The sequence below is a fragment of the Grus americana genome, chromosome 2, assembly GCF_028858705.1.
Source record: "Grus americana isolate bGruAme1 chromosome 2, bGruAme1.mat, whole genome shotgun sequence".
NCBI classification, from domain to species: Eukaryota; Metazoa; Chordata; class Aves; order Gruiformes; family Gruidae; genus Grus; species Grus americana.
This window is the reverse complement of record NC_072853.1, coordinates 124379511-124404468: the sequence shown is the minus strand read 5'-3', so window position 1 is coordinate 124404468 and position 24958 is coordinate 124379511. Positions and strand designations below refer to the sequence as shown.

Genomic DNA, 24958 nt, shown 5'->3' with positions numbered 1-24958 from the left:
ATGTACAGCACTACTGCATTTTAAAAAGGCTCAGAGACCACAGCCATGGCTTTTGCTTCCTTACCTTTCATCTGTTTTGATGAAGTAAACATTCTCTGTACCAATACCCAGGAAGGAGGCTGCCTTCTTCATGGAGTAATGACACTGTAAATGAAAGAGGCATGAAAAAAACCTGAGTACGCAATTAAAAAGAAAGAAATAGATTCCTTAACACAGGGAACAGTGACACTGAAATTAATTTAATAGCAGATAACAGTCATGACAACAGTATATCCTAATACAAAAAGCAAACTGACAAAAGCTTCGCAGCACCAAGACCATCTTGTATTTAACAATTAGTGACACACACTGAAGACTGGGGAAAACGACAAAAAACGATGCGCACCATGATTAAAACGTGGGCTGAAAAAGTAAAAAGCTCCATTCCATATGATTTTTTTTTAAAGCTGGTTCTGCACTACAATGAAAAATAGAAACTCTGAAGTGTCATCAGGGAAGAATTATTGTTTCAAAATGTTTTAATAGATCTGAGTCAAAAGTATTGATGAGTGTGAGAGTTAGGAAATGCACATGAAGAAAGGTCCAAAGGCTATTGAACTCAACAGCCTAGAGGCAACCTATAGGTCTGAAAGTCCAATGCACCACTCCTTGGAAACTGGACCCTTAATTAGGATGCATCTTGTGATATATCTAAAGCCTCTACTACTTTATCCTTGTGATTTTTCCATATGCTTTCTCTAAACATCAGCTGTTGTCCACTGCCAGAGACAGGACACTACGTCAAACTGATCCTTGGCCTGATCCAGCAGCTCTGTTCGTAGGTCATCAAGGAGCTCAAGTCCCAAGACTTACCAAAGCCTTTAGATGTGGTACAGTTGGGACTTCCAAGGCCTTCAAAGCCCCATCTCTGGAAAAGGACCTGAAAATCTTGGTGTTTAGATACCAAGGTTGTTCACATGAACGTGGCTCTTAGAAGCCATTACAAAAGTAAGCAGACTTTGGACAGGACTCAACACAGCTTCAAAAGTTAATATGGATTTTGCAAAAGGTTCCAGTTTGGACCAGTCTGCATCTTCCAGAAAATGAAGCTGCTATTTCAGCAAAGAATTTTAGCTAGGTCTCATGACAGAGGTATCTTTGAATGGTTACAGATGCAGCCCATTTCTCACTTTACACTAAGGGGCATTAGTGTATGAAACCTCAGAAGTGACTGTAAAAGCAGAGGCCCCTTGACCTGCTCAAAGGGTGTTAGAAATGTGTGCTTATTCAGTCAGAATGTGGTAAAATGGCTCTGGTGAGAAGGATACTCAAGCCTCCAGTCCACTCTCTACTTCTTACAAGCTTTTTTCTGTTAAACAAATACTCAAGGTATATCTTACCATCTTTCCAACATTCACCTCTACAAGGACCTGCTCTGCTGTGGATACTGTCATTCCAGCATAAGAACATTTTGTCTTATTCCAGAATAAGAGTATGCTGATCTCGGCTTAATCCATCTTCAAGATTAGCCTGGGAATTCAAGATACAGTAACCTTCTTGATCTGAAGATATTTTTAGATGTCAAAACCACTCTGAACAACCTGCAGCATGCCAAATGCCTACCCACTTATAGCAACGGAGTCAGTTTTGAGAGTACGCAGCATCTCACAGGGCTACCACAGTTCTCGGAATCAAGATCATCCAAACCTTGGATTATCACCGCTCTTCTCAAAACATAAAATTGGCTCTTTTTCACATTATTACTGAAGAGTTAAAATAACGCATATTCCAGCAACCGTGAAGATGTCTAGAATTGTTACTTTTCATACAGGAGGTGAAGCCAGGTGGTTAATTAATTCCATTTTCTTCCAGAGAGTTCACACAAATGCAGTTACTGCTGAACATAATTATGAAAAATGTACAACATATTAATGTGTGGGTATGAATATATTAAGGGTATTAAAGCCTGTCACGCTTATTTTGATGAGATGGATCATCTCAAAGGGCTCTTTTTCTTTTTGACAAAAAGGTTTCCCCCACAATCACCCACTTTTTAAATAAAGGCATACAAAGACACTACTTGATACTATCAGGTAGTTTTAAGAAACCTTAATTTTGTAACATGACACATCCACAAAGCCTTTAGGGCTCATTCATTTAGACTGTTACAAAAATAATAACATACATAGGTGGATAATTAGTCTTACATTACAGCAAATTACATCAATAATGGTAATAATGATGGTAGAGTGGCTGTGTGTTGTTCAGTAGAAGTTTGGAGATGTTTTCAACTGATTAGTGAATCACTTAAAACACTAGTTGCCTCCATCACTGATTTCTATCCATTAGGTTCAGCTGAAAGGTATGAATCACCAGGAATAATCAGATTGCTCCAAACTGACAAAGCAGTAGACCTGCAAATTCTGTATACTAGTGAACAGGCAATCACTAAAAAAATGTATTTTATTATAAAAAATGTTATAGGAGTTTAGGAGAAAGATGAAAGAGGCTTGACCATCTGAGAGATTATACCAAAAAGCAGAGGGAAAGAGAAGAACAAAGGGAATACCAAAACAAAACAGGCTACAAGATATATTATTTCTCGCCTCCACAAGTACTTCTGCACCTCTTGGAAAATTCTGTCAGGTCTTCAGTAGGACAGAAAAGGGACAAGACTTATACTACTACATAGACTTGGAATATGCTTCCTTTGATGAAAAAAAAAAGTAGTCTTCCAGTTATATTGATGGAAAACATAAAAGAATTTCTTTTTTTCCCCCCCATTATCATTACTAGAAGCCATTATGGTAAATTAGATTGCTTCATTTTAGGAAAATATATACCAGAGAACATTTAGCAGCTCCACTCACAACAGTGTCAACTAATACACTTGTTCATAGTTCCCTTTCCAAAAAAAGAGAAAGAAATATCCAGATAAAAGGTATTATTTGTATCTAGATTATATACATAATTTTAAAGAATAATTTTAAATATTGTGAATTCAGATTACTCTTGCCATGTCTTTGGCAGTTTTGTTTGTTTGGACACATTATTAAATCTGTAGCCATTTGTAGTAAGAAATTAATGCCTTTGAGCACAAGATCAAATTGGAACAGTGCATTCAGGATGTGCTGCTCTACTATTTTAACTATAGCTAGACACAGTTTTCGTTTCCTAATAATGTTTGCAAAGACAAGGTACTTTTCCTCTGTGCTCATTAAAACAGAAGATAAATTTGTATTTTCTTGATTTTGAAAAGTTTCTTAGAAACATGATTGCATAAAGCAATTACATTATTATGAGATTGTTTTATTACTCATTTTTGTCTGTTGTAATTTCAACAGGGGACAACATGGTGAGTTAATGTTGTGTTCTCTCACTTTATTACTTTCATGATCAAGTTGCACTGGGGAGGAATTTAGTTTCATTGCATCTAAAAAACTGCTCATATCAGCATGCACATTTCGACTGCTTACACATTCTCCTCTACCCTCAGTTACCTCAAATTTAGCAGATTTCTACCCTTCAGATCAATGCAATACATTCTTGGGTCAGAATAAAGTTCAGATGGGATTCAAATAGCAAGAAGTGATAAAAAGTTGGGCTGACATCTATAACTACAACTGCATTCAGCTCCTACAAATCAGAGCCACAAATCATGCCTCAAGAAAGTGAGATCTAACAATTTCTCTACTGCTGCTACTGTCTCAAGAGGAATCACTCTGTAATTGTCCAGTGAGAGAACTACGTAGTAGGAGCATAAACAGTGTTCATTGTGTATCACCACGATTTGAAGTGGCTAAGCATTTTACTTGCAGGAACAAGGAGCCTTTTTGTTCCTGAAGGCCAAACACAGCATGAGGACCTCGGGTGGACCACACATTAAACATACACCTTCATGTCATCCAAGAACATACAAAAAAATACATAGCCCCAGATCACAGAAAATTAAGTCACTGACAAGTCTGTGCATGCCACTGCTCTACAGCAAGGCAACTCTTTCAGTCTGCCAAGCGCCAGACTGAAACTTTGAGACTTGGCAACTCAAGACAAATATAATTTCATGTGAACACAGTGTTGAAGCCAAGCCCTAAAATGACAAAAATGCCTTAAGCAGCCACGTGTTTTGACTCCTTATCAATATTCTCAGTTCACTTTAGCCTCATGGCTTCTCCATGCCAACACTGTTTGCCCGATTCACATCAAAGATAAACATAGGCTGTTAACTTCTCCAGCATCACTTTTTAAATCATTTGCTTCTTCAGGTACCTCTTCAGTAAAAAAAAAAAAAAAAAAAAAAAAAAAAAAAGGCACAAAACACTAAATAAATGAAGGCTCAAAATAAAAACAAATAATAAAAAATTAAGAGTGTACGATGCAAGCACTTATGTACTTATCTTCAGTGTGGGCCATTTATTAAATATATTCTCAATATGACATATCTGAACTAAATACAATTCTAAAAGATAACTTAACTTGGACTCAGTACAGGTGTGTCTAAAATAAGGATATATGAATATGCACATCTTGTTGCTCATAACCATGAATAAACACTAGAGATCTTAGACAATAGCCACAATATCTAACCACTAAAAGTGGCAGCTCTGCAGCAAGTGATCATTCAGCACTAGCACTAAAGACCACACGGTTTTGTAAATCAAGCAAAGTATTGGAGATCAAGAGCACTGCCTTACAAATAATTTACCAATTTATTTTTCCTGTTCCGTTCTGTGTTTTATGGCTTTGGTCTTTCTAGAGAAGCAAAGATATCAAAATAAATTTACTCTGGGCATCGAATGAAAGTTATTTTGTTATGAAATTAAATGCTTGTTTATTTTAGAGTACAAGAGTATACATTTTAGTTAAATCTTGCAATGAAATAAAATGTTACTTCATCATAAAAATTCTATGTCCTTCTCTTCAAAAGCATTAACGGAACATGTTTTAACTTCATTTTTTCCTCCTTAGCTATTTTTAAGATGTAACGTGATGAATTAAGTATGAGCTGGCATGTCATTTCATATACACACTTTTCAGAAAGAAAAAAACCTAAATATATTTTGCCTGGAAAAAAAAAAAAATCCCTTTATTTAGGACATTTGGATTCAGTTCCAAAATATATGTGCTGTCTTGGACAACTTATGCAATGCCTTCATCCCTTGGGCCTCTTCAAAATAAGCCTCTCATCTATTTACACTGCAAACTGTTTGGAGCATAAACTTAAGAGCTAAAATTATTCTAGTAACTACATATTCCCTAGTACAATAAGGTTCTTAGTTCCACTGGGGCCTTTATATAGTGGAGTCAGAATTAATAACAATTCTGTACTAATGAAATTATAAACTCTTAACATTGGAGGAATAAGTGAGAGAAAAAGCCTCAAAAAATAGCTTCAGAATAAATATATGAATATAACTCAATTTCCCACAGGCAGTTTGGACAGATAATATTCAAAAACTTTAACACTAGCCACATATTTTCAATTATTTAAAGAAGAACTGTCTAAAGATCCAGCAGGTGGTTTCGGTTCTGTACTGCAGCCAGTATGTATCCTGATACAGGGCAGAGTGGGAGCTGCAGAGAGCTGTCTCACAGGTACAAATGCTCAGCTTAGTACAAATTAAACCATCAGGAAAAAAACTTTGACATCCAAAACCTATCTATGGTTCCTGCTAGACTTTATGCTGTGGGAAATCAAATGCTGCAGACCTCCACAACATCCCACACACATTCTGCTTCAGGTTTGCCCCACGTACAACCTATTCTTATATCAGCAGTTTCCAAGAGCAGAAACATCTGTGTTTGCGTTCTGAAAGGAAGGAAGCTTCTGCAGGGAAATTTACCATCAGACTTCTCCAAATAGCTCCAAAATTTCACATCATACACTGATGACAAATTTATCGCACCAGTGGCCCATCAGATATGCAAATGATACAATTTTGCAACCATTGAAAAATAAAAGTTCATTTTTAGAAATTCTATAATGAAAACAAAAGCTTTTTTTGTTTTGTTTTTACCTCTTCCGAAGTGAACAGGACTAGTCTTGGCAAACCTGAAAGGCCTTTTTCCTTTATCTCAGGACAAAATTTGTATCTTGCTAAGTTCATAGCATACATATTAGAAACAGAGCCACCTGGAGAAAAAGGCATATAGATATTGCGTTAGCCACAGTCCTAGCACCTGTCCTGTGTCTGAGCACTTGATCTATTAGGGAAAAAATAAACCATACAGTTAGCCTATAGATGCATCCATCATAGCTTATTTCCTCCTCAAAAGCCTACAAACATAAAATGAACTTTGGGCTCTGCAGCATGTATGGAAACAGCGTGTTTGAATGCTCTTTGGGGAAGAAATTCTTTACTGTGAGGGCGGTGAGGCACTGGAACAGGCTGCCCAGAGAGGTTGTGGATGCCCCATCCCTGGAAGTGTTCAAGGCCAGGTTGGATGGGGCTTTGGGCAACGTGGTCTAGTGGAGGGTGTCCCTGCCCATGGCAGGGGGGGTTGGAACTAGATGATCTTTAAGGTCCCTTCCAACCCAAACCATCCTACAATTCTGTATTTCCTGGAGAACTGTGCCCAAACAATCCTCCCCAAGAGAGGACGCCCTGCAACAGCTCCTTCCCATTTACACTGAAGCAGTGCCAGCTCAGCTGCCCGCACTGAGCTCTGCTGTGGTTGCACTGTACAAAGCCTAAGAGATCTCTTGGGCAACCAGGCCTCAGAGAAAAAAGCCATTAGAAAAGAAAAAACCAGAGTGAGTGGGAACTGGAAGATCTGCAAGGTGAGACCTGGATGGGTTTTACTCACTTGAAAGAACAAAACCAAAATAATAAGAAAAACCCTTACATAAAACTAGCATGAAAAAGTACAATGCATTTCTCTTTTGACAGTATCTCAGTAAGTTTTAATTAAGCAATTCTGCCATAAAAGCACAGATTCTACTGAAAATACACATCAAATCTGACATTAAAAAAAATCCAGACCATTAATATATTTTAAAAAATATATTTTATTTATTTTTATTTTTTTTCTACTACTTACATGTAGAATTACTGACTTAGGTTTGGTTTTGGAGGTGGGGTTTAAATCCATTTACTAATTTTATTTCTCTTCTCACCCCCAAATTAGATAGAAAAGCTTCACATCTAGCATAATAATTCGTTAGCCAAATAATCTGTGCAATAATATCAGTATGCTTTATTATTTCAATACAGTGGGCTGGAACGCTGCTTTACAGAACATTTGAAAACTGTGGCTTCTCAAGAAGCTTAAGTATTTTTTTGGTTGGCCTTATTGTAACATTTACAAAAACGATCAAAACTGAAAGCCGTTAAGCTTATGACACTCCCACTAAGATAAAGTCTGGCTCCCACAGCTGATAGGAGCATACACAGATCAGTGCTCTCAGGCACCACTGGTTGGTGTCTAGCACATAAATCAGGTCCCTGTCTGTCAACCAATTTGACTCAGTCCCATGAGGCTGTTGGTATTGCTGTTAGTAAGGTCAGGAAGGGCATCGGTTACAAACAATTAATTTCCACATAATTATATTTAATATAGAACTGTTTTCATTCATTCACTGACCAGGTTCACAGAATTATTACTAGAAACACATAAGATAAGCCTGGATTAAATAGTTATGTGTGTGCATCACTGGATTTTTGCATGCATTTTCAAATATTCTACACGATTGGATTCGTGTTCATGGAATTACTGGTGTTAGTTGTTTTATAATGACTCAACTTGAAATCTGAACTGTTCTTACCTGGATTGAATATACCATCACCTTCTTCCCAGCCTATGAACTCAATCATTTTCTTGATGACTGCTTCTTCCACCAACAGAAACACAGGGGATACTTCATATGTATATCTGAACAAAAATGAAAGCATCGTGATTGGTATTAAGACTACAGAACTCATATCACAGAATATTGCCAGAACTAGATAAAGGTTTCTTGCACCTTTCTCTAATCTATCAGAAGCTGACCACTATCAGCAGTAGAACTCTAAACTAAAACACTACAGATCTGACCCAGTAGAGCAACTGCTTAGTTCCTAACAGCATCACATTAACACTTCCAGTTTGCTTTTAACGTAGGTCACATGATTAAATTTCAGCTGTAATGATTTACTGCAAGCAAAAATTACTTTTTGTTTGGGCTTTACATTTGCAAGTAAACAGGTAACCATTTGCATTCAACTCAGTGCAGAATGCTTCAAAGGAAATGAACAACTGAGTAAGTCTGATTAATTCATTTTTATGCACTCAGTAAGATAAAAGTCTAAGTTTAAAAGCATTGAAAAACAAAGATCTCTCCTCTTAAGCTCCACCTCACAAACTAGAAAAAAAGGCCTCATCAGATTATCCAACCTTATGGTGAGCTATTCAGCCAATCCAGACTCTTTTCCCTCCAAAATTCCTGCACAATTCCTCCCTCCTCTGTAACACTGAAAACAAAAATCAGAAGGCCGGAGGGAGCAAAAAACACTGTTATGCTGAAAAGCATGCTAATTCATCAACGAGAGGACAAAGGACTACACTTACACACTTGGGTTCAGTGCTTCTGTAATGAAACGAGCCACTAACGAGGAATAATCTATTCCAGCATACAGCTGATTGAAAAATCTTGGATGACCTGAAAATACAGATGAAAAGCAATGAGTGACAGGATGTACATGCAAAAAGGATATATCACAGGCCCTCTCAGCTGAACACTGATCACTGCAAACCACAATTCACTCCATCATTCTCTCAGTATTTTCTGGACTTTTCTTAGGTTACACAATCTTTTGAAAGTAAATTTAATAAGCACTTTCAGGTCCCAAACAAGGTTTGAGAGATGTAAGTAGTGCACAGAATGAATGTGTGTTGTTCACAAGTTTTACAAATAAAAAGAAAAAAAGAAAAAAAAAGAAAAAGAGGAAAAAAAAAGGTATTGACAGTTAAGTATACACAGTGGCTTTTAACAGTGGTCTTCAGAGGCCACGATGGATGCTCGGCCAACTTTCGCTAAGCAGTAGAATACAGGAACCTGCTGATCCTAGGCAGCTGTGCCTGTGCTCCCACCAAAGTATTGGTATTGAGAGAGAGAGGTGGTATAACAGCCTGGAAAAACCTGCTATAGAGTTAAAATGACAGAAGAATTTGTTTACCTGCCTTGAAACACTGAGATATAACTAATTATGAGAAAATTCTAATACTACTGCTGACTATAAAAACAAGTCAGTTCCGCAGTGGGATCATCACCTAAATTTTAACCCACAACATAATACTTTCACATGCAAAACCAGGTAAACTGTATGGCTCCCTTTATAATATATCTGGGGGGCTTCAATAAGCGTTTATACTTAAATTAAAGATTATTTGTACAGTATATTTTTATTTACAACATCCTTTCTAAGGGGACATAGTGTAACAAATGAAAATCTAAAGGCAATTTGCAAAAATAAGATAAACAGAACACCTTCCAGTAACTCAGTAATTATATCTGCATATTATTAGTGCACCTCCCCTGCAGATCAGTATTGCTACTTTTCTATGATTTTCAAAGGCACGCATTCACTGTCAAAATTATTTAACAGTTTTACTTCATAGCAGTAGTGACTGTAGCAGGGAACGTCCCCTGGAAATGCATAACTAACTGTATCGAACGACCTTCTCACTTTCCAAAACACAGCCTAAGCTATGCCACATCTGAAATCCTGAGCTACTGATCCACAGCGCTATTTCCTGAACAGATGTTATTCATCCCTTTTCGCTAAGATTGAATTGTACTACACATGCTGCAGAAAGGTTAGCCGTAGAGAGCTAATCCTGCAGAGATGTGGCGTACTTTCTCTGAAACACTGCAGGCTCTCTTCTCACAGTGTCTGGAACAGGAATTGCTGCCTATCAGCAAATTAACACCCTATAAGACTATTGCTCAAAAAGAGCAATAGTAAATGCAGGGTAATCATCACTAAGAATATATGAGGGCAATGATGGCAACTCCACTCCTCATCACTCAGACAGCAGGAAATCACACGCAGAGGTCTTTCTCCTGCCTGTTTTCCTAGACTGTTATATCATACTCATCTAGGTGACTTTCACAAGACTTCAAAATAACAAAATATACCACTAATGTCCATGGCATTACAGGAATTAGTTTTCCTTTAGTTTGCCATTATTATACATTTTAGTCAAACCTATGGTGGCTAGCATCCAGTCAAACAATGGAAACACAGCCAAATGTTTGCATACTTGTATAGGCAGGAAGAAAACAAACATTCACACCCCTAGTTCCCTGAAAGGTGACAGAACTTTGTAAACATTATCCCATCTTCCTAGGTTAGCATATAAAATAACTTCACTAGAAATCCCATTCCTACTGGTTTTGACGCTGTATTGTATAACATCCCGGCAGAGTTGCAAGAGTTTCTGATGAGATTCTCCGGTGTCCCTCATTTCCAGATCAAGAATCTGCTTCAGTGCTTCGGGGGCCCGCCATTCACAAACCTAACGATGGGGAGGAAGGAGACACCAGCAGTGAACAGGTTTGCCAAGAGGAAGAGGTTATAAAGGTACCAGGTAAGCACCACATTCAGCACCGGTTTCACTCAACTGCCCACTGCAGTGCAGCATGCCACTAGAAAGTATCTCTGGTAAACTGGTCTCGTGGGATCTTGCGTTTATTGTGTCTCAGGTATTCCTTGACCATAAAAACTAGAGTGGGAAAAGCTGGAAGGAGGAATAGGTTTAGAAGAGAATAAGGTGTGCCTGTTGGAATGCAGGGGCGTACAAAGCTAGCTTCAAGTCTGAAAACCAAAATGCCTTGTTCACGGCTCGCATGTCCTAGCTAGGAGCAAGAGGCCTGCAGGTAAAGTTCTGTCCTTAGCTAAAGATTTGCAGTTATAGCATTTTCAGATGCGGTTCTGCCAACGGCTGGGAGCAATCAGTGCATGACCATAGGCAAACATGCTGCATTTTCAGCTCCTCTTCCCATACACCCTCTTAAGCAGGGGTTCTGTGAAACACAGAGCAATATCATAATGTTCCTCCCCCACAGTGGTACCACATCCACTGTTCCTCCTTCTCTGATAACCAGTACCCCAGAGGAGCAAACAAGTAAGTCCCCCACCCCGAACAGGAAAAACAGTGCTCCCATTTGTCATCTCAAACAAAGTGACCATTGTATTCTGAGATGAAAAAACTCATTATATTCTGGCAAATATGTATGCTAATTACATTATTGAAAGGTTTTACAATATGATCTCTCTTAATTTGGAAGGCTGTCTTTTTATTTCAGAGCGAGGCACAGACTAGAAGCAATTCTGAGGCTACTTAAAGTGCAATAAAATACAGCTTAGAAAAAAAAATGATTCACTGTTCATTATCTCTGTTACAAATTCTCAACAACACTCTATGGCTTTACCTTTTCTGTTACATCATCAGCCTTCCGGACGACTTCTTCCATTATAATCTTACAGGCCTCTTCCACAAACTTCTCTCCTGCTTTTGAGTCCATTATTGGACCATTTAGGATGACCCCATCCACCAAAACAGCATTTTTCTTCTTCTGGAGCATCTCCTGTTTGCAAATGCCAACTGTAAGATAAATAACTCACCATTAGAGCAAGGCCTGGACAACTAAATCATTAACTAAACAAATATTCTTTCATTGCTGACGATTTAGTCAACTTAAGGAAAAATTCACACTGACTTTTCACATGTACAAAAATCCTAGATTTTGGTGTAAGAATCTTTACAGACAAAAAACCTCAGTGTGTTACTTCAAAACTAGATTGCTATTATGTAAGTAATAATAGCCTACTGTATGGTATCTACTGCTTTCTGTAGCATAAAAAAGCATGCAAGGCACCTTCCAAACACAGAGGAAAATACAGCTCTGGCCTAGAACATGACGCAGCTGCATAAACAGAAATAAAGTGCAAGATAGCAGGCATTTTTCTTAGCTGAAAATGTTTCTCTCCACATCATCTCTCCTGCTCCCCTTTTCTCGTGAATTAATTTCAGCTTCATTTCCCATATCTTTATGCTGATCCTTCCCACCAGCCAGTCCTCTTTCTGTGTCTTCTGCATCCTTTGCAAAGTGTTTTACTGACCCACACTCCATGAAGATAAAACCTTTTGAGACTGCTGTCAATATCGCATACCTGTACTTCTCTCCTTTCTGGCCTTATCCTATTAAGTGCCCTCAGTCACTAATTACAGTAATTTGCTGTGCAGATTATCCAGTTTATGCACTTCAACAATGATGGCTCTTCTCCCTCACCTATCCATGAGACATACTCTCCTGATGTGTTCCATAAACACATTGCTACTTCCCTCTTTACGTTACTTCTGAATGCACATCCAAGATGCTTATAAGACACTGGCCAACAGCAGCAACCACGGATCTATTTCATGTATTGATTTCATACGGCAAGATCAGGACTCCAGTTTTAATCAACGTGAGGATAAAGACGAAAGTGAGACATTTGGAGGTATCAAGGGAACAGACATTTGAAACGGTACAGCTCTCAAAGGAGAAGCAGTAACTACTGTATCCAAATTATCTGGGTTACAGACAGCGCTTGTCCGCTGATCTCACCCTAGAACAGCTAAGATCTATGAAGCCAGGCAGCATTGCCTTGGAGGGTCTTCTTCAGCCAGTGCTACAGTGAGGATGGTGGAAGGGTAAGATGTACGAGGAGAAAGTTCTATGCCCAAATCAACTTTATCTTCTGCTTTACTTTTTGCTCCAGTTATAAAGTACAGAAGAAAGGTACCTTTTTCACAGGTTTAAACAAGCAAGTGAATTTCCAGAAGCCTGCCAGACACTGCAGTCTGACACATTCATCATACTTATCATAATTACAGTTCTTCATGCGCAGGAGAATATAAAAGAACAACAATGCTGCCTAGGAAGGTGACTTTGAGGTCCATTGATTGAACAAAACTCTGTCAATCTCATGAGCTTTTATTTACTGATGACTCAGAGAAGCTATTCAGTTTACTTTTGCTTATCAGGAGAGAGATGATAAACAAGATCAAATTCTAACATGAGGTGGAACCTCAGGCTTCCCATAGCGCTTACAGCAAAAATGAGACCGCTACCCTCTGCACTTCTGAAATTACTTCTATTTTTAATCCAAAGGGGTAATATACTGAAATTCACTGAACAGAGTAGCCTTCAGCACATTGTTACAGGACAGGCACAAATGTTCTTGTGGGACAGATACAGAACTGGCAGGTAAACAGTATTCCATCTTCAACAGGTAAAGAGGGAAAATCCCAGACATCAGAAATGTCAATTCTCATCATGCTTCCCAGCACACCACAGCAGAGGCACTGTACAGAAATTGCAGCTTTGAAAAACTCTTAGAGGTTTCTCTCTGAAAACACAAGCTAGTAGGTCAACTTTACAAGACTTACAACACCAGGTATTAACCAGGAATTGGAAGCCACCAGGTCTTTGGGTAGACAGAACAGGAACTATTTTTGGATTAAGAGTGAGTTAGTTGGTGCATAAATAGCTGCCTTAACAAACAAACAAACAAAATCTCAGCCTTGCCATCTCCTGGAGATGCTACCATCTCCATGTATGTCAAAGGTGGTTTGTTTCAACGGAAAAGAGGACAGGATCTGAGAAAACTTCATAGGAGATTAATATCTATCACAGAGCACAGATGTTGATACTTCCTTTTGTTACAGGAAGAAGAGACAGCAGAGCAAGAGAACTCACTAACTCCTTTTTTTGCTCTGCTCTGCCCCTCAGGTCTCTGCTAGAACCAGAGCTGTGCAAAAGCTGTCTGTTGGTAACTCCATCAGCCCTATTTCTGATACTTTTGCACAGATATGTGCTAGTAGTACTTCCATGACTTCACAACGATCTCTTCCAGAAATTCTGCGAAAACCAAAAGCAGAACTTCACATCGCTTCTTTTATCAGGTCTTTAGGGGGCTGGGTGATGGGTCTAACAACTGATCCCTATTTCAAGCAGGTCTATTCTCCTCTACACATAGTTTTACAATCTCCACAGGACACTTTGTGGAGGCTGAGGAAGACGACATCCTCTGGAAAATAAGCGACAGCCTACCCCTAGTCCCAACACATCTGTGTTGGGCCTCAGGCACAGTTTCTGAAACAGAAAGGCAAAGCAGAGGGTTCAGAAGGAAGGGAGGGAAAAGAGCCTTCACTACAACAGCAATTTACCTGTGTAAGGCTCCAGCAAAGAGTTCAGGACTTAGCCACGTTATATTTCATGAAATAATACACATTGCAATTATTTACCATTTTCTCAATAATTTTTTTTGTTATCACTTACCATTTCAATCTGAACTTGCTGAGCTAAATTCTGCCCTGGAACTTATCATGACTATTACTGGAAATTAATATGAACAACTACTTCACAATCAGCAGCTTAAATCTAGCCCCATAGACATTTTCTGAGGTATATGTCTTCAGGTTTTGCAAGCCACTGTTGGATATATACATTAGTCCCATCCCTCATGATTTTACTCCAAATCCTGTGATACTTAATCTTCTACTTAGAACTGTCTGACTTCAGGAATTCTTATGAGAATCCCAAGCTCTTCTTTACTGAAAAATAAATTTGTGTACTCTTGGTTGCAGCAAAAACCTTGAAGAAGAAAACTAAGTAGATTATAAAAGTCTGAATTTCCATAACATTGTTTTTCTTTTTACCACATTTTTAAAAAGATCCTATGACCAATTTATTATGTTTTAGATGGGTGAACCTCCAGAAAGATTCAAGTTTCACTTTTTTTGTAACACTACTCAAGTTAAGTAGCATGCTTTTAGCATCTTCTCAGAGCTCAGCATCCAAGCTAATAACCACACGCTATCTTTATGAGCTGGTAATTCATGTTGTCTCTTTAAAAAAAACAAAACCAAAAAAACCTATCCACACCTCAAATGGTCAAAACATTATTTTCCAGGAATTTGGGGCCTTTTATATATGTCTCAAACACACCTGATTGCACTATGGGAACGTGTTTCACATGGAGCCCACTTTGTAGAAACAGCATCTTGTCACATACGCCCTCTTTGTTTTCAAACACGACAGGCAAACAATCTAGAGATGTGGCTGCAATAATTATATTCTTTTCTATTTAAGAATATAGAAACAGACTCCTAAGCAGACTCAGAAAACAGACTTCCAGAAAGTATATCAAATGCAATTTCAGCCAAATGGCTCCAGGCTTGAAACAGTACTAAAATTTTACCAAACGGAAGTGCTTTAAATCAGAGATTAAGGATTATTGACTGTTCAAGATATCCTTCTGCAAAAGAGATGACTCGATCCTGCTCCAATTGAAGGTAACTGGGCATTCAGCCACTGGCTTCAGCAGCAGCACACTCAAACCTATAATTCTCACATTTCATCCTGAATGAAATATTCTATTACAGAAGCCTAAGGATTTCCAACTAGCATTTCATTTTTATGATCAATATTATTTTCCCAGCAGCAAATGTAAATTAATTGGAGTTGAAATAATGTACAGAAAAATAAACATTTTTCAGATGTTTCTATATCTTTATGTAAGCACTACCAAGTGTTTTAAAAGCTGCATCTGTGTTTCCATAAACATATAGAAACTTTCACTGCTAAATTCTTGCACTACAAAAAGAAACTGGAGCCCTGTACTTGGCACGTTCTGACAACATTTGGGAGAGCAGAATAAAATGCCCAGAAAGATTTGCTGCTCAGAAGGAAAAGGCAGAAACAGAAGGGGGTGGTTGTGAAAGAGTAGCTTGTGCTTGAATGCCGGAGCCAATACTGCTCAGTTTACACTGCACTAGCACCACTGACTATTTCAGTGAATCCAAAAGGCTGGTTTTGACCAAAGGCTGATATCTGCCTTGTAACAAATGCAGTAATAATTGCCAGCATTAATCAGAAACAAATTTTAAGTTTCTCATCCTGTATGATCTAGTCATTGTTCTTATTTCAGATGACCTCAGCATTTTCTTTCAGTGTGTCCAGCAAAAGAAAACAAGTGAACTTCAGTGTCAAGACTCCACACCACCATGTTTAATGGATTACTGTGGTGCCGTATCGTGTATCAAAGTATTAAAACACAAACCTGTGCCGTACTACGCAGTTATTCGAGTCCTTGTGGTGGGTTGACCTTGGCTGGATGCCACGTGCCCACCAAGCCGCTATATCACTCCCCTCCTCAGCAGGACAGGGAAGGGAGAAAAATAAGATGGAAAAAACCCTTGTGGACCAAGATAAAGGCAGTTTAATAAAGCAAAAACAAAAGGCCACACATGGAAGCAAAGGAAAAAAACCAAAAGATTTATTCTCTGCTTCCTATCAGCAGGCGATGTCCAGCCACTTCCAGGTAAGCAGGGCTTCAGTACACATAGCGGTTGCTCCAGAAGACAAATGCCATAAGTAACAAATGCCCCCATTTCCTCCTTCTTTCTCTTAGCTTTTATTGCTGAGCAGACGTCATACGGTATGGAATATCCCTTTGGTCAGTTTGGGTCAGCTGCCCTGGCTGTGTCCCGTCCCTAGATCTTGCCCACCCTCAGCCTGCTGGTGAGGGGGGGAATGTTGGTGAGAGACAGCCTCGGTGCTGTGCCGGCACTGCTCAGAGTAGCCAAAACCCTGGGGTGTTACCAACACCTTGCTGGCTACCGGTACACAGCACAGCACTGTAGGGCTGCTATGGGGAAAATTAACTCCATCTCGGCCAGACCCAATACAGTCCCATGGCATACATAATCTTTAAGTACACTTTTGTTTCTTTAATCACCGCTTTTTGTCAATGACTGAAGCGAAGCCACTCCAGTTTTAAGGCAAAATACATTGTTTCTTAGCAAACTGACTTCCCAGGCCTGCTGCCGAGTAAAGGAGAGGCAAGTTTCCTAGAATCCAGTATACAAGTTGATTTGGTATCCTGGGAAAGCCATCCACATGAAAGAAAATAGGCACAGGTACGGTAGGGCTCATGCAATTGCCCCTGTACGACATGCCTCTGTTTTGCAGGGTTATGAACAAGGCCTGTGGATAGGGAACAAGTTGGGTGCTTCCCTTCAGACGGTCCGTAACAGCCTCCACACACAGGAACCCTCTGACTGTGAAAATGCAAAAGTGACCTTTATAGAGCAGGACCCGAGGAAAACAAAGTGCTTGTGTCCGGGCTCAGAGGCTCCTCAATAGACTCTCTGAGCACACTGCTAGCACTGAATGGCAACAGTACTCCAAACGGGTCCTATGCTCCATCCCACACCTGAATTTCCCATTCTGAAAGGAAAGGTTGGGAGGAGAGAGAGAAACCTGGAGAGGAGCCCCAGCGAGGAATATCTGACAGGGAATGCAAGGTCCGTGCTAGGACAGAGGTTCTGCTTTCAGAGATGCTTCCAGAGTCCTGAGGAGGCACCTTTATTAGTTGAATGCTCATGACACGTTGTGCCCATTCACTGCTTGCTATACACAACAGTTCTAGGCAGGATATGCTAAAAAAGATAATAAAAGAAGCAGACAAATGTTAAGAAACAAGAATCGGGAATTTTTATGCAGCCAAACCTCAGGAACTGATGTTAATATTTAATAATGACTTCTCAGTGCCCTAACCGAGTAACTGCAGGAATGATTCATGCTGTAACATTTCCAATTAGGAAGAAAGGCTGCGGAGAATTGGAATTCACCTTGATGAGAAACTGAGAAACGGCAGATGCCAACTATGAAATGGAAATCCCAACTCCCTGACCCCAATGAGATTCTCTCAGCTCACATGTTCTAATTTTTAACATCTGCCAACAGTGTAGGGAGCATCTGAGAAACAAAATGGCTTTTATTTTAATTAGAAGTTGCACATTGATAATGAACATTTAATGAACATTCCTTTTTCTGGGGGAAAGTGAATATATGTGCAACATCCAAGGCAATCACAGGCACTGTGCATGGGATAGCAAAGTTAACAACTCCAGGAGGCTGAATTCAGACAGAAGCGACGAATACATGTGTGACCCACATAGAAAATAAAGAATCCCTGAGATTTCACTGCTTCCCACTGGAAAAAATTTAAGTGAAAATACAATTGGGTTCTTTTTCCAAATGGAAGTCCTGCAACTTGATTTAAGAGAGTCCGCGACAGGCTGTAATTTCATGTAAGAACTATATTTTCAGTCATAACATAAAAACAATTTTTAACTCCAGTCTTTCAAAAATCAACTAAGAAAGTAGTAATTTACTAAAACTGAATTTTCTGGGATTCAGCACAAGTTAAAATGTAAAAATAGATGAAAAGTCCAAATTTCATTTTAGGAAGTTTTACCTCTACCTTCAAGTTACAGTCAAACCAACTTTTTTCCTTTCACTTTTTCTTATCATCATAAACACTTCTATATTTTCTGTTTCCTACAAAGGACTTCCAATTACTGCTTACTAATTCACATCTGCAACATTGCTCTGAGATATGCCCTTGGTCACTAACACAGGGAAGCTAGTGCATAGTAAATCGGGATGCAACTTCACAGCCCACTCTGAACTAGTTCCTATGTAGGCATTCACTAATTCATTAGCATATTACGTATCGCAAAGTAGTTAATCCACTTTCAAAATGGAGCAAGCTGCCTTGCAGAGACCATTATATTGTTGCTGGCCAGATCAGCAGAGACCAGTCACACAGCTGAGGGACCCAGCAGAGCTCTGGATATATCACTTCAGATCACGCCTGCCTTGCTTTTCCTATGTGGTTTTGGGAAACTACTCCTGAGCTGGAAGAGGCCAAGCTGCTGGGTGACGATACACAGTGGCAAGTGCCAGCAGAAGACCCTGGCAGTCCTTTTCGAGGGCAGCAGCCTGGGTGATGCCTGGCAGAAGCACAGATCTGACCACGCTACACGTGCTAGGGCTCACCAAGGAAACAGTGTGATCCCTGCCCCAGCTGAAAGAGGCCCAAACAGAGTCCCCACAACCACCTGCAGTCTGACTGCACCTGTGATCCCAGTCTTCCATTTTTCCTCTAAGGCAGGCAGAAGATGGATAACTTCCTTTGGTTGGGGTTTTTCTGACCATGTCAAAACTTTAATCAGTCATTTGAGATCAGCCTCAGCACTGCAACCGAATACCATGTACCTACAACATTTGTTGTTTGCTCTTTCCCCTTCAGGCAGGTGTAACAGCTTTTGAACATGATATATTAGCCCCAAAGGGGGCTCAATAATCCCTGAACGATGGAGTAGGTCTGCTTGAGAAAAAGGAGTTTAAGAAACTCAATGAGACACAAGCTGTCTTCCAGTGTAACTAGCAGAGGGACGTCAAGCTGCTTACAAGACAACCTTTCTTGTTGAAACCCTGACATTTGCAATGGATAAGATCATGTTTATAAGGGTTTTCAGCTTATATAAGGTGAGAAGTGACAGAGGGCAGGGACATCCAAGCTTTAGAGTCAAAAGCTCTTCCAAATTATCTAGATTTAACCAGCTACTTTGTAGAGTTATTGCTACTTCACTGACAAAAGACCTTGGTCACTAAGAACCACTTTCCTCATCATATTTATGGCACTGAAAAAAGCTCTGGTCCAGTGAGTTTTTCTTTAAAGACACTTCTATCTGCTGACACTTGACAAGTTTTTCATTTAAAAAAAAAAACCAAACCCACAAAAAAAGCCAGGATCACATATACTTAAGAAACAGTAACAGAGATGGACGTAGATACATTTGAACCAGGTCAAAGTCACCTTTTATTACCCGTAGACTAGTCCTGATAATTATCAACAGAAACAACCTCCACTGACATGCCACAAAGCAACAGCCATTTGCCTTTTAAATTTATTACTCCCTCATTGCACACGTATAAACCCCATTAATGTTAAAATAAGATAACCTGTGTGCACAGATGGGAAAACAAAAAAGGGGGAAATTGGCCTCAATTTAACCATGTCCTGCTGAGTATCCTTGAGCTATCAATGCTTTACAAACAACTACCTCCAACAACCTCTACAGTTTGTGACACAAGACAAAGCAAAAAAAGACCATAAGAAATTTAACTTTTGATTTTTACAAAGCCTGAAGAGGTAGTAAACATTTGGAATGAGCATTAGGACTGACTATCCCAAATCAGACTACAGTGGAGGGAAAAGTCAGAGAAATACAAAGACATGTATTTTTTGTGTCTTGAACATGTAATAAAGGCTTATGGAAATGCAAACGGTCTTTATAGAAGCAGGCTACTTAAAATAATCAAGAGCAGGGAAAATTAAGGCACGTGAAATCTAAACTGTTTAATAGGCAATAATAGCTGAATCAGTATGCAACAAGATCTCCCAGTGCATTAAAAAGTGACAATTCTTGGTTGTATAAGTGACAGCTTAAAAGATGCCTTAATCAAGAAAGAAAAATTATTTATTGAACTTCTCAAATGTCAAATTAAGCTTCTTCACTAGATGTTCATTAACTGCCAAGAAAATTCTTATTAATTTTAAAGCACAATGAATGCATGCACGTAGAATGGCTTTATTTGACGCAAACTTCATTTCTTGCAAACCTATGTTTCCCTTCCTCTGATGAAGTGATATTAGCAAAGATCCTAGTATCTTTTTTATCAGATCAGATTTTAAGACACAAGAGAGATCCTATCCCTCTGCTCTGACCAAAATACTAACGCGAGTGTCACCTTACCAGAGCCTTACAGTCACCCTAACTTCCAGTACGTTTTACCACGCTTCACATTACACCTGTTTGAGATGGCAACGCAGCAATATCTTACATGAAATAGATGTTTGACTGACCCATCTCCCCAGTCTGCTGGCAGATGCAAACCACATAACACCCCAAATTTAACATATACACACTGAGCAGCCAGCAACTCAGAAGTTAAGCAGCATATTGCATAAATGCTGGCTGCTTCCTTCCTCTTGTGGTTTCCAGCTCCGGCTCTATTTGTTGTACTTGATGAGCTAGTAACAACTTGCTAGAGACTCTGCTTAATAGACTCAGCGTTTATACCCCACAATGGAACATCTCACCTATTTTTTTTCTCCAAGTACAGAACTCACCAGGCTTTCTCCCTGCCAAAAGAGCACTGGAAAGCTACCCTAATGCCAAATGACTGAAGGATATATGCAGTCAAGACCCATTTCTGCAGCTAGGAGTAGGAATCTACAACTTGGTCCCCACTCACACACGGGATTTTGCTACCTTTTGTATTAGTGGAGGCATAGCCTCAAGAATCCTCTTACCCATCCCTGCACAGTCAGTAAGGCTGCCCTCGCGGACAGTGGTGATAATGTCTGAGAGAAACTAGGCTCAGTTAGCAAAAGCAAGATGAATCTCACTTTCGGATATGTTAAGGGTGTTAAAAATCAATGTCACTGCCCAAGAGCGCTCCCACGGCCTTCATGGCCACAGCAGCCACTGCAAGGATAACTCTATGCACTGGGAAACACCTCCAAGTCTTCGCTGCAACTGCGTCCACTTTACCAGCTGCTCCAGCTGTGCAAAGCAAACACAATGCTGCTGCTGCAACAGGCAAGTACCCTTCAGTCTTTGTCTCCCAGATGTTTTCCCATACAGCCTTAACACGATGCAGCTAAGAGCACATAAAATCAGTACTGAAAGGAGAAAGACTGCACATACTAGCCCGAAATGATCTGGGTTTATGTGTGGATCTATACTTGCTAGAAAAAAAAGCTTTGAGGAGGCAGCAACGACCTTACCACCTCAAGAACCTGACCCTCATATGGCTTTGCATAAGGAGCACAATCTTTCCTCAGATCTCAAATCACCTAAATCCACAAATAATCAGGCTACAATCAACATCCCCAGCAAAGGCTACAGTGCAGCCCAGCTTCCTTCACCACCACACTGATGTGAAGTTCATTCACCAGACAGAAAACACAGCAAATCACCAAAGGTAAAGGGAAGAAGAAGGAACAGGGAGACTGAAGAATTTCTGATGAGAAGAAAGTAGCCAGAAGTTATAGATGCTACTCATGAGGAAGGTAGAGGGACTGAAAAACCTGCAGCACAAGGGTAGGGACTATCTTATCGCTAGACTCATTTTGTCTTAACCAGCACAAGCCAATGGATTTGGAAGGAAATTAGACTTTTGGCAGCATACTTTGGGCAATATTTCAACAAGAAAACTATTACTTAGCTGAAGGGAACACCAGGATCTTGGTCTTACTGACCACTAGAAGCTTATCTTTGGTGTTGTCTTGGCAGAGGGTATTAAGATAAGCTACATCTGAAGGGAATCGCTTTTGGAGCTGCTGCCATTCGTACGGTAGTGCTGCTGCTACTTGTACAGTACAGCCTTAAGCTACCGTGCAGTCTAGAACATATCTACTCCATACTAGAGTTGTCATGTAACTTTACAAAGCTCATTCAATTTACAGCAAGTTAAGAAAAAGGGAATCACTGTCCTTAAATATTAAGTTTAGGAGTTCTTATATTCTCTCAATTTCAAATATATTATTGTTGTTTGGAGATTTTCCACCAGTAGAGTGCTAATAACTTCGGTCACCCATGAATGAAAGAGACTGCATTTTTGGAGAAAAGCTAGGAGACTGCCAGTAAAAACTTTTTCAAAAGTGTCTCATCCACGCTTAGGGTAAAATCTACTAGATCCCACGCTTTTCTGACTGTTTTCGTAAGAGATTCCCAATTTGGGATAAGTGGAGAAACTCTTATCAAGACTATTGATCTTGTGGGAAGGGGGACTGCCATCTGCAAACACTTTTACTGTTTTCTGACTTAGCAACCAGTTTCAACCCACAAGATCAAGGACTTCCTCATTTTTGAACCTTGCAAATAACGGCATACCTAAAGCCTAAGCATACCACAATTTAGCCTCTTCTCATTTTCCAAGCTTCTACAGAAGCCTCATTATTCTATTATCCATATGTCATCCCTGTTGACAACTTCATAAACAAATAGTCTTTTATTTTTCATTACATAATGATGCAAGGCCTTCCTGTTAATGCAGGTAGACAAGTTAACTTTATAATACATTTATAAAATAGGATTAACTTCTCCCTTCTTGAGACCTTTTGCTCCAAAGCAAATCAACATATTGCCATGCCTGTTTTATTCTGGTGCCTGAAAGAAAATTAAAATAAATAAAAGGCACCACTCTTTAAAGATAATTTATTTCAACAAAAATACTGTGCTGCAATACTTTTCTAATAATTGTTGCAAACTCTATGCCTTATTAAACCATTCTGGCTATGTTACTGCTGCACTTTAACAAAAGGAGGTTATAGATAGGTATTCAACAGGCAGCCTTTCTGCTCATCGCCACACGTTACCGGGGAAGTTCCCGAACCGGTGGGAGCCCTACCCCTCCCCACCTCGGCTGCGAACAGACCCTGCCTCCCTCTTCAGCCCCCGGGTCCCTCTCCTCCCCGGGCACGGCGGTAGCCGCGGCGGGGAGGCTCCGGGAGCCCCCGCAAGCCGGCGGCCGGCAAGGAGAGGGGTTAAAAACCCCGAGCGGGGCAGAGAGCGAGGCGCTCCCCTCCTCCTGCCTCCCCCGAGCCCATCCGCCCGGCCGAGAGGGCGCCGCCCCGGCGGCCGCAGTCTGAGGAGTGGCGGGCGGGGGCTGCAGCCCCGCTGAAGCAGGGGGAGAGAGAGGAGGGAGAAGGCGGCTCTAGCCGCGGCAGCATTTACCCTCCATCTCGCCTTCGCGGTGGGAGCCGGGTGCGGACCGGAGGGGAAGAGAGGCACGGCACCTCCCCGGCGTGGCCCTGGCCGCTCCCGCGCCGAGCCGAGCCCCGCAGATTTCGCCCCGCACACCCGCAGCCGCCCGGCCGCTGCCTCCGGGCCGCCTATTAATACCCTCGGCACCGCTGGCCCGCCGCCAGCCACCTCCTCCGGCGACGGGGGGCGGGTGATGGGGCACGGCCGGGCGCACCGAAGGGGGGAGCAGCCGGGCGCGTTTTCCTACTCGGCTGCTCCCCGTGTAAGAGAACCGCCGGCGGGGAGGCCGCAATAAATACGGAGGGAGTTTTTAATACCGGCGGGCTGCCCTTATTCCCGAAGTCGGGGTTTCGTTGCTGTCGCTGCTTGTGACAGGGTGTGCTTCGGTACCTCGGAACCCTTCCCGGGGCGGCTGCCAGCCCCGCACAACCCTGCCTGCGCGCTGCTGCTCATCCGGGCGCGGCCTGGCACCGCCGGCCGCTGAGGGCTATTTTAAGGCCTCCGAGTGAGTTGTGATGGACCTCATTATCCCAGTTTATTCCAGGACACCAGCCCCATTCAACGCGACACAGGCCTTCTTAATTCTCACCCCTTTATTTCCTCCAATTGCTACCTTTAAAAAAAAAATAAAATTGCAAACAAGCTTTCTTTTTGACAAAAAGGATTAGTGGTATTGTCACAGGAAGGTCTGAAAGCATTCAAAAATTCCCTACCAAAGTCCTCAAAAGCTCATGTCCTCCTTTAAAATTCAGGCCTGATTAAAGTTTGGCAAAGACTTGGAAGCCAGTGAAATATTCAGGCATGAATTAAACGCTTATTCATATGTTCTATCCTCACTTTCCTTGTTTGTGAGGAAACAAAAAAGGTAGCCCTTTTCTTGCTTCAACAGCAGCCTCTATTAAGTCATTAATAACTTCCACAACTCGCAGAAGGTAATTTTGTAGTCCAATAGATATCCTTACACTGCAAGAGATAAGTATTTGAACCTCATTGTGATAGATAAAATGGTAGATATCACTAAATTAAAAGTTTGTAGTTGCCTGGGAACAAGCAATCGTGGCCTGATTGCATTCATCATGGGTAAATGAAGGACAGCTCCAATCAAAACTACGTATTTCTGCTGCTTCAAAAAAGCTGATTTCCACAAACTGAGAAAAACAGTAAGGGGAACTCACGAGGCAAGAAACACTTAGTGAGAACACTGAAAGAGGAGCTCTCAAAGACTCTATTAAATGGGCAAAAGACTATGATTTGGCAGTCACAGAAGGCAGTAACTTTCCCTTAAAAGCTCAAAGGTGGCAGTTAGAAATAAAATTGGAAA

At 40.6% G+C, this 24958-nt stretch overlaps 1 protein-coding gene across 2 annotated transcripts in view; it reads right to left on the bottom strand.

Moving 5' to 3' along the window:
- The window catches only part of GADL1 (glutamate decarboxylase like 1), a 132693-nt gene that overhangs the window by 61389 nt on the left and 46346 nt on the right, over positions 1–24958 (bottom strand). Inside the window, exons 1-7 of one of the 2 annotated variants that reach the window (XM_054818277.1) lie at positions 23608–23700; positions 11393–11565; positions 10350–10476; positions 8527–8617; positions 7745–7851; positions 5997–6112; positions 65–144 (exon numbers count right to left, since the gene is read on the bottom strand). In XM_054818277.1, the coding sequence (XP_054674252.1) occupies positions 65–144; positions 5997–6112; positions 7745–7851; positions 8527–8617; positions 10350–10476; positions 11393–11565; positions 23608–23614 (701 nt within the window). In that variant the 5' untranslated portion in view covers positions 23615–23700. Of the gene's footprint in view, positions 1–64; positions 145–5996; positions 6113–7744; positions 7852–8526; positions 8618–10349; positions 10477–11392; positions 11566–23607; positions 23701–24958 lie in introns of those variants that run through there. The other variant, XM_054818276.1, reaches the window with a different exon arrangement.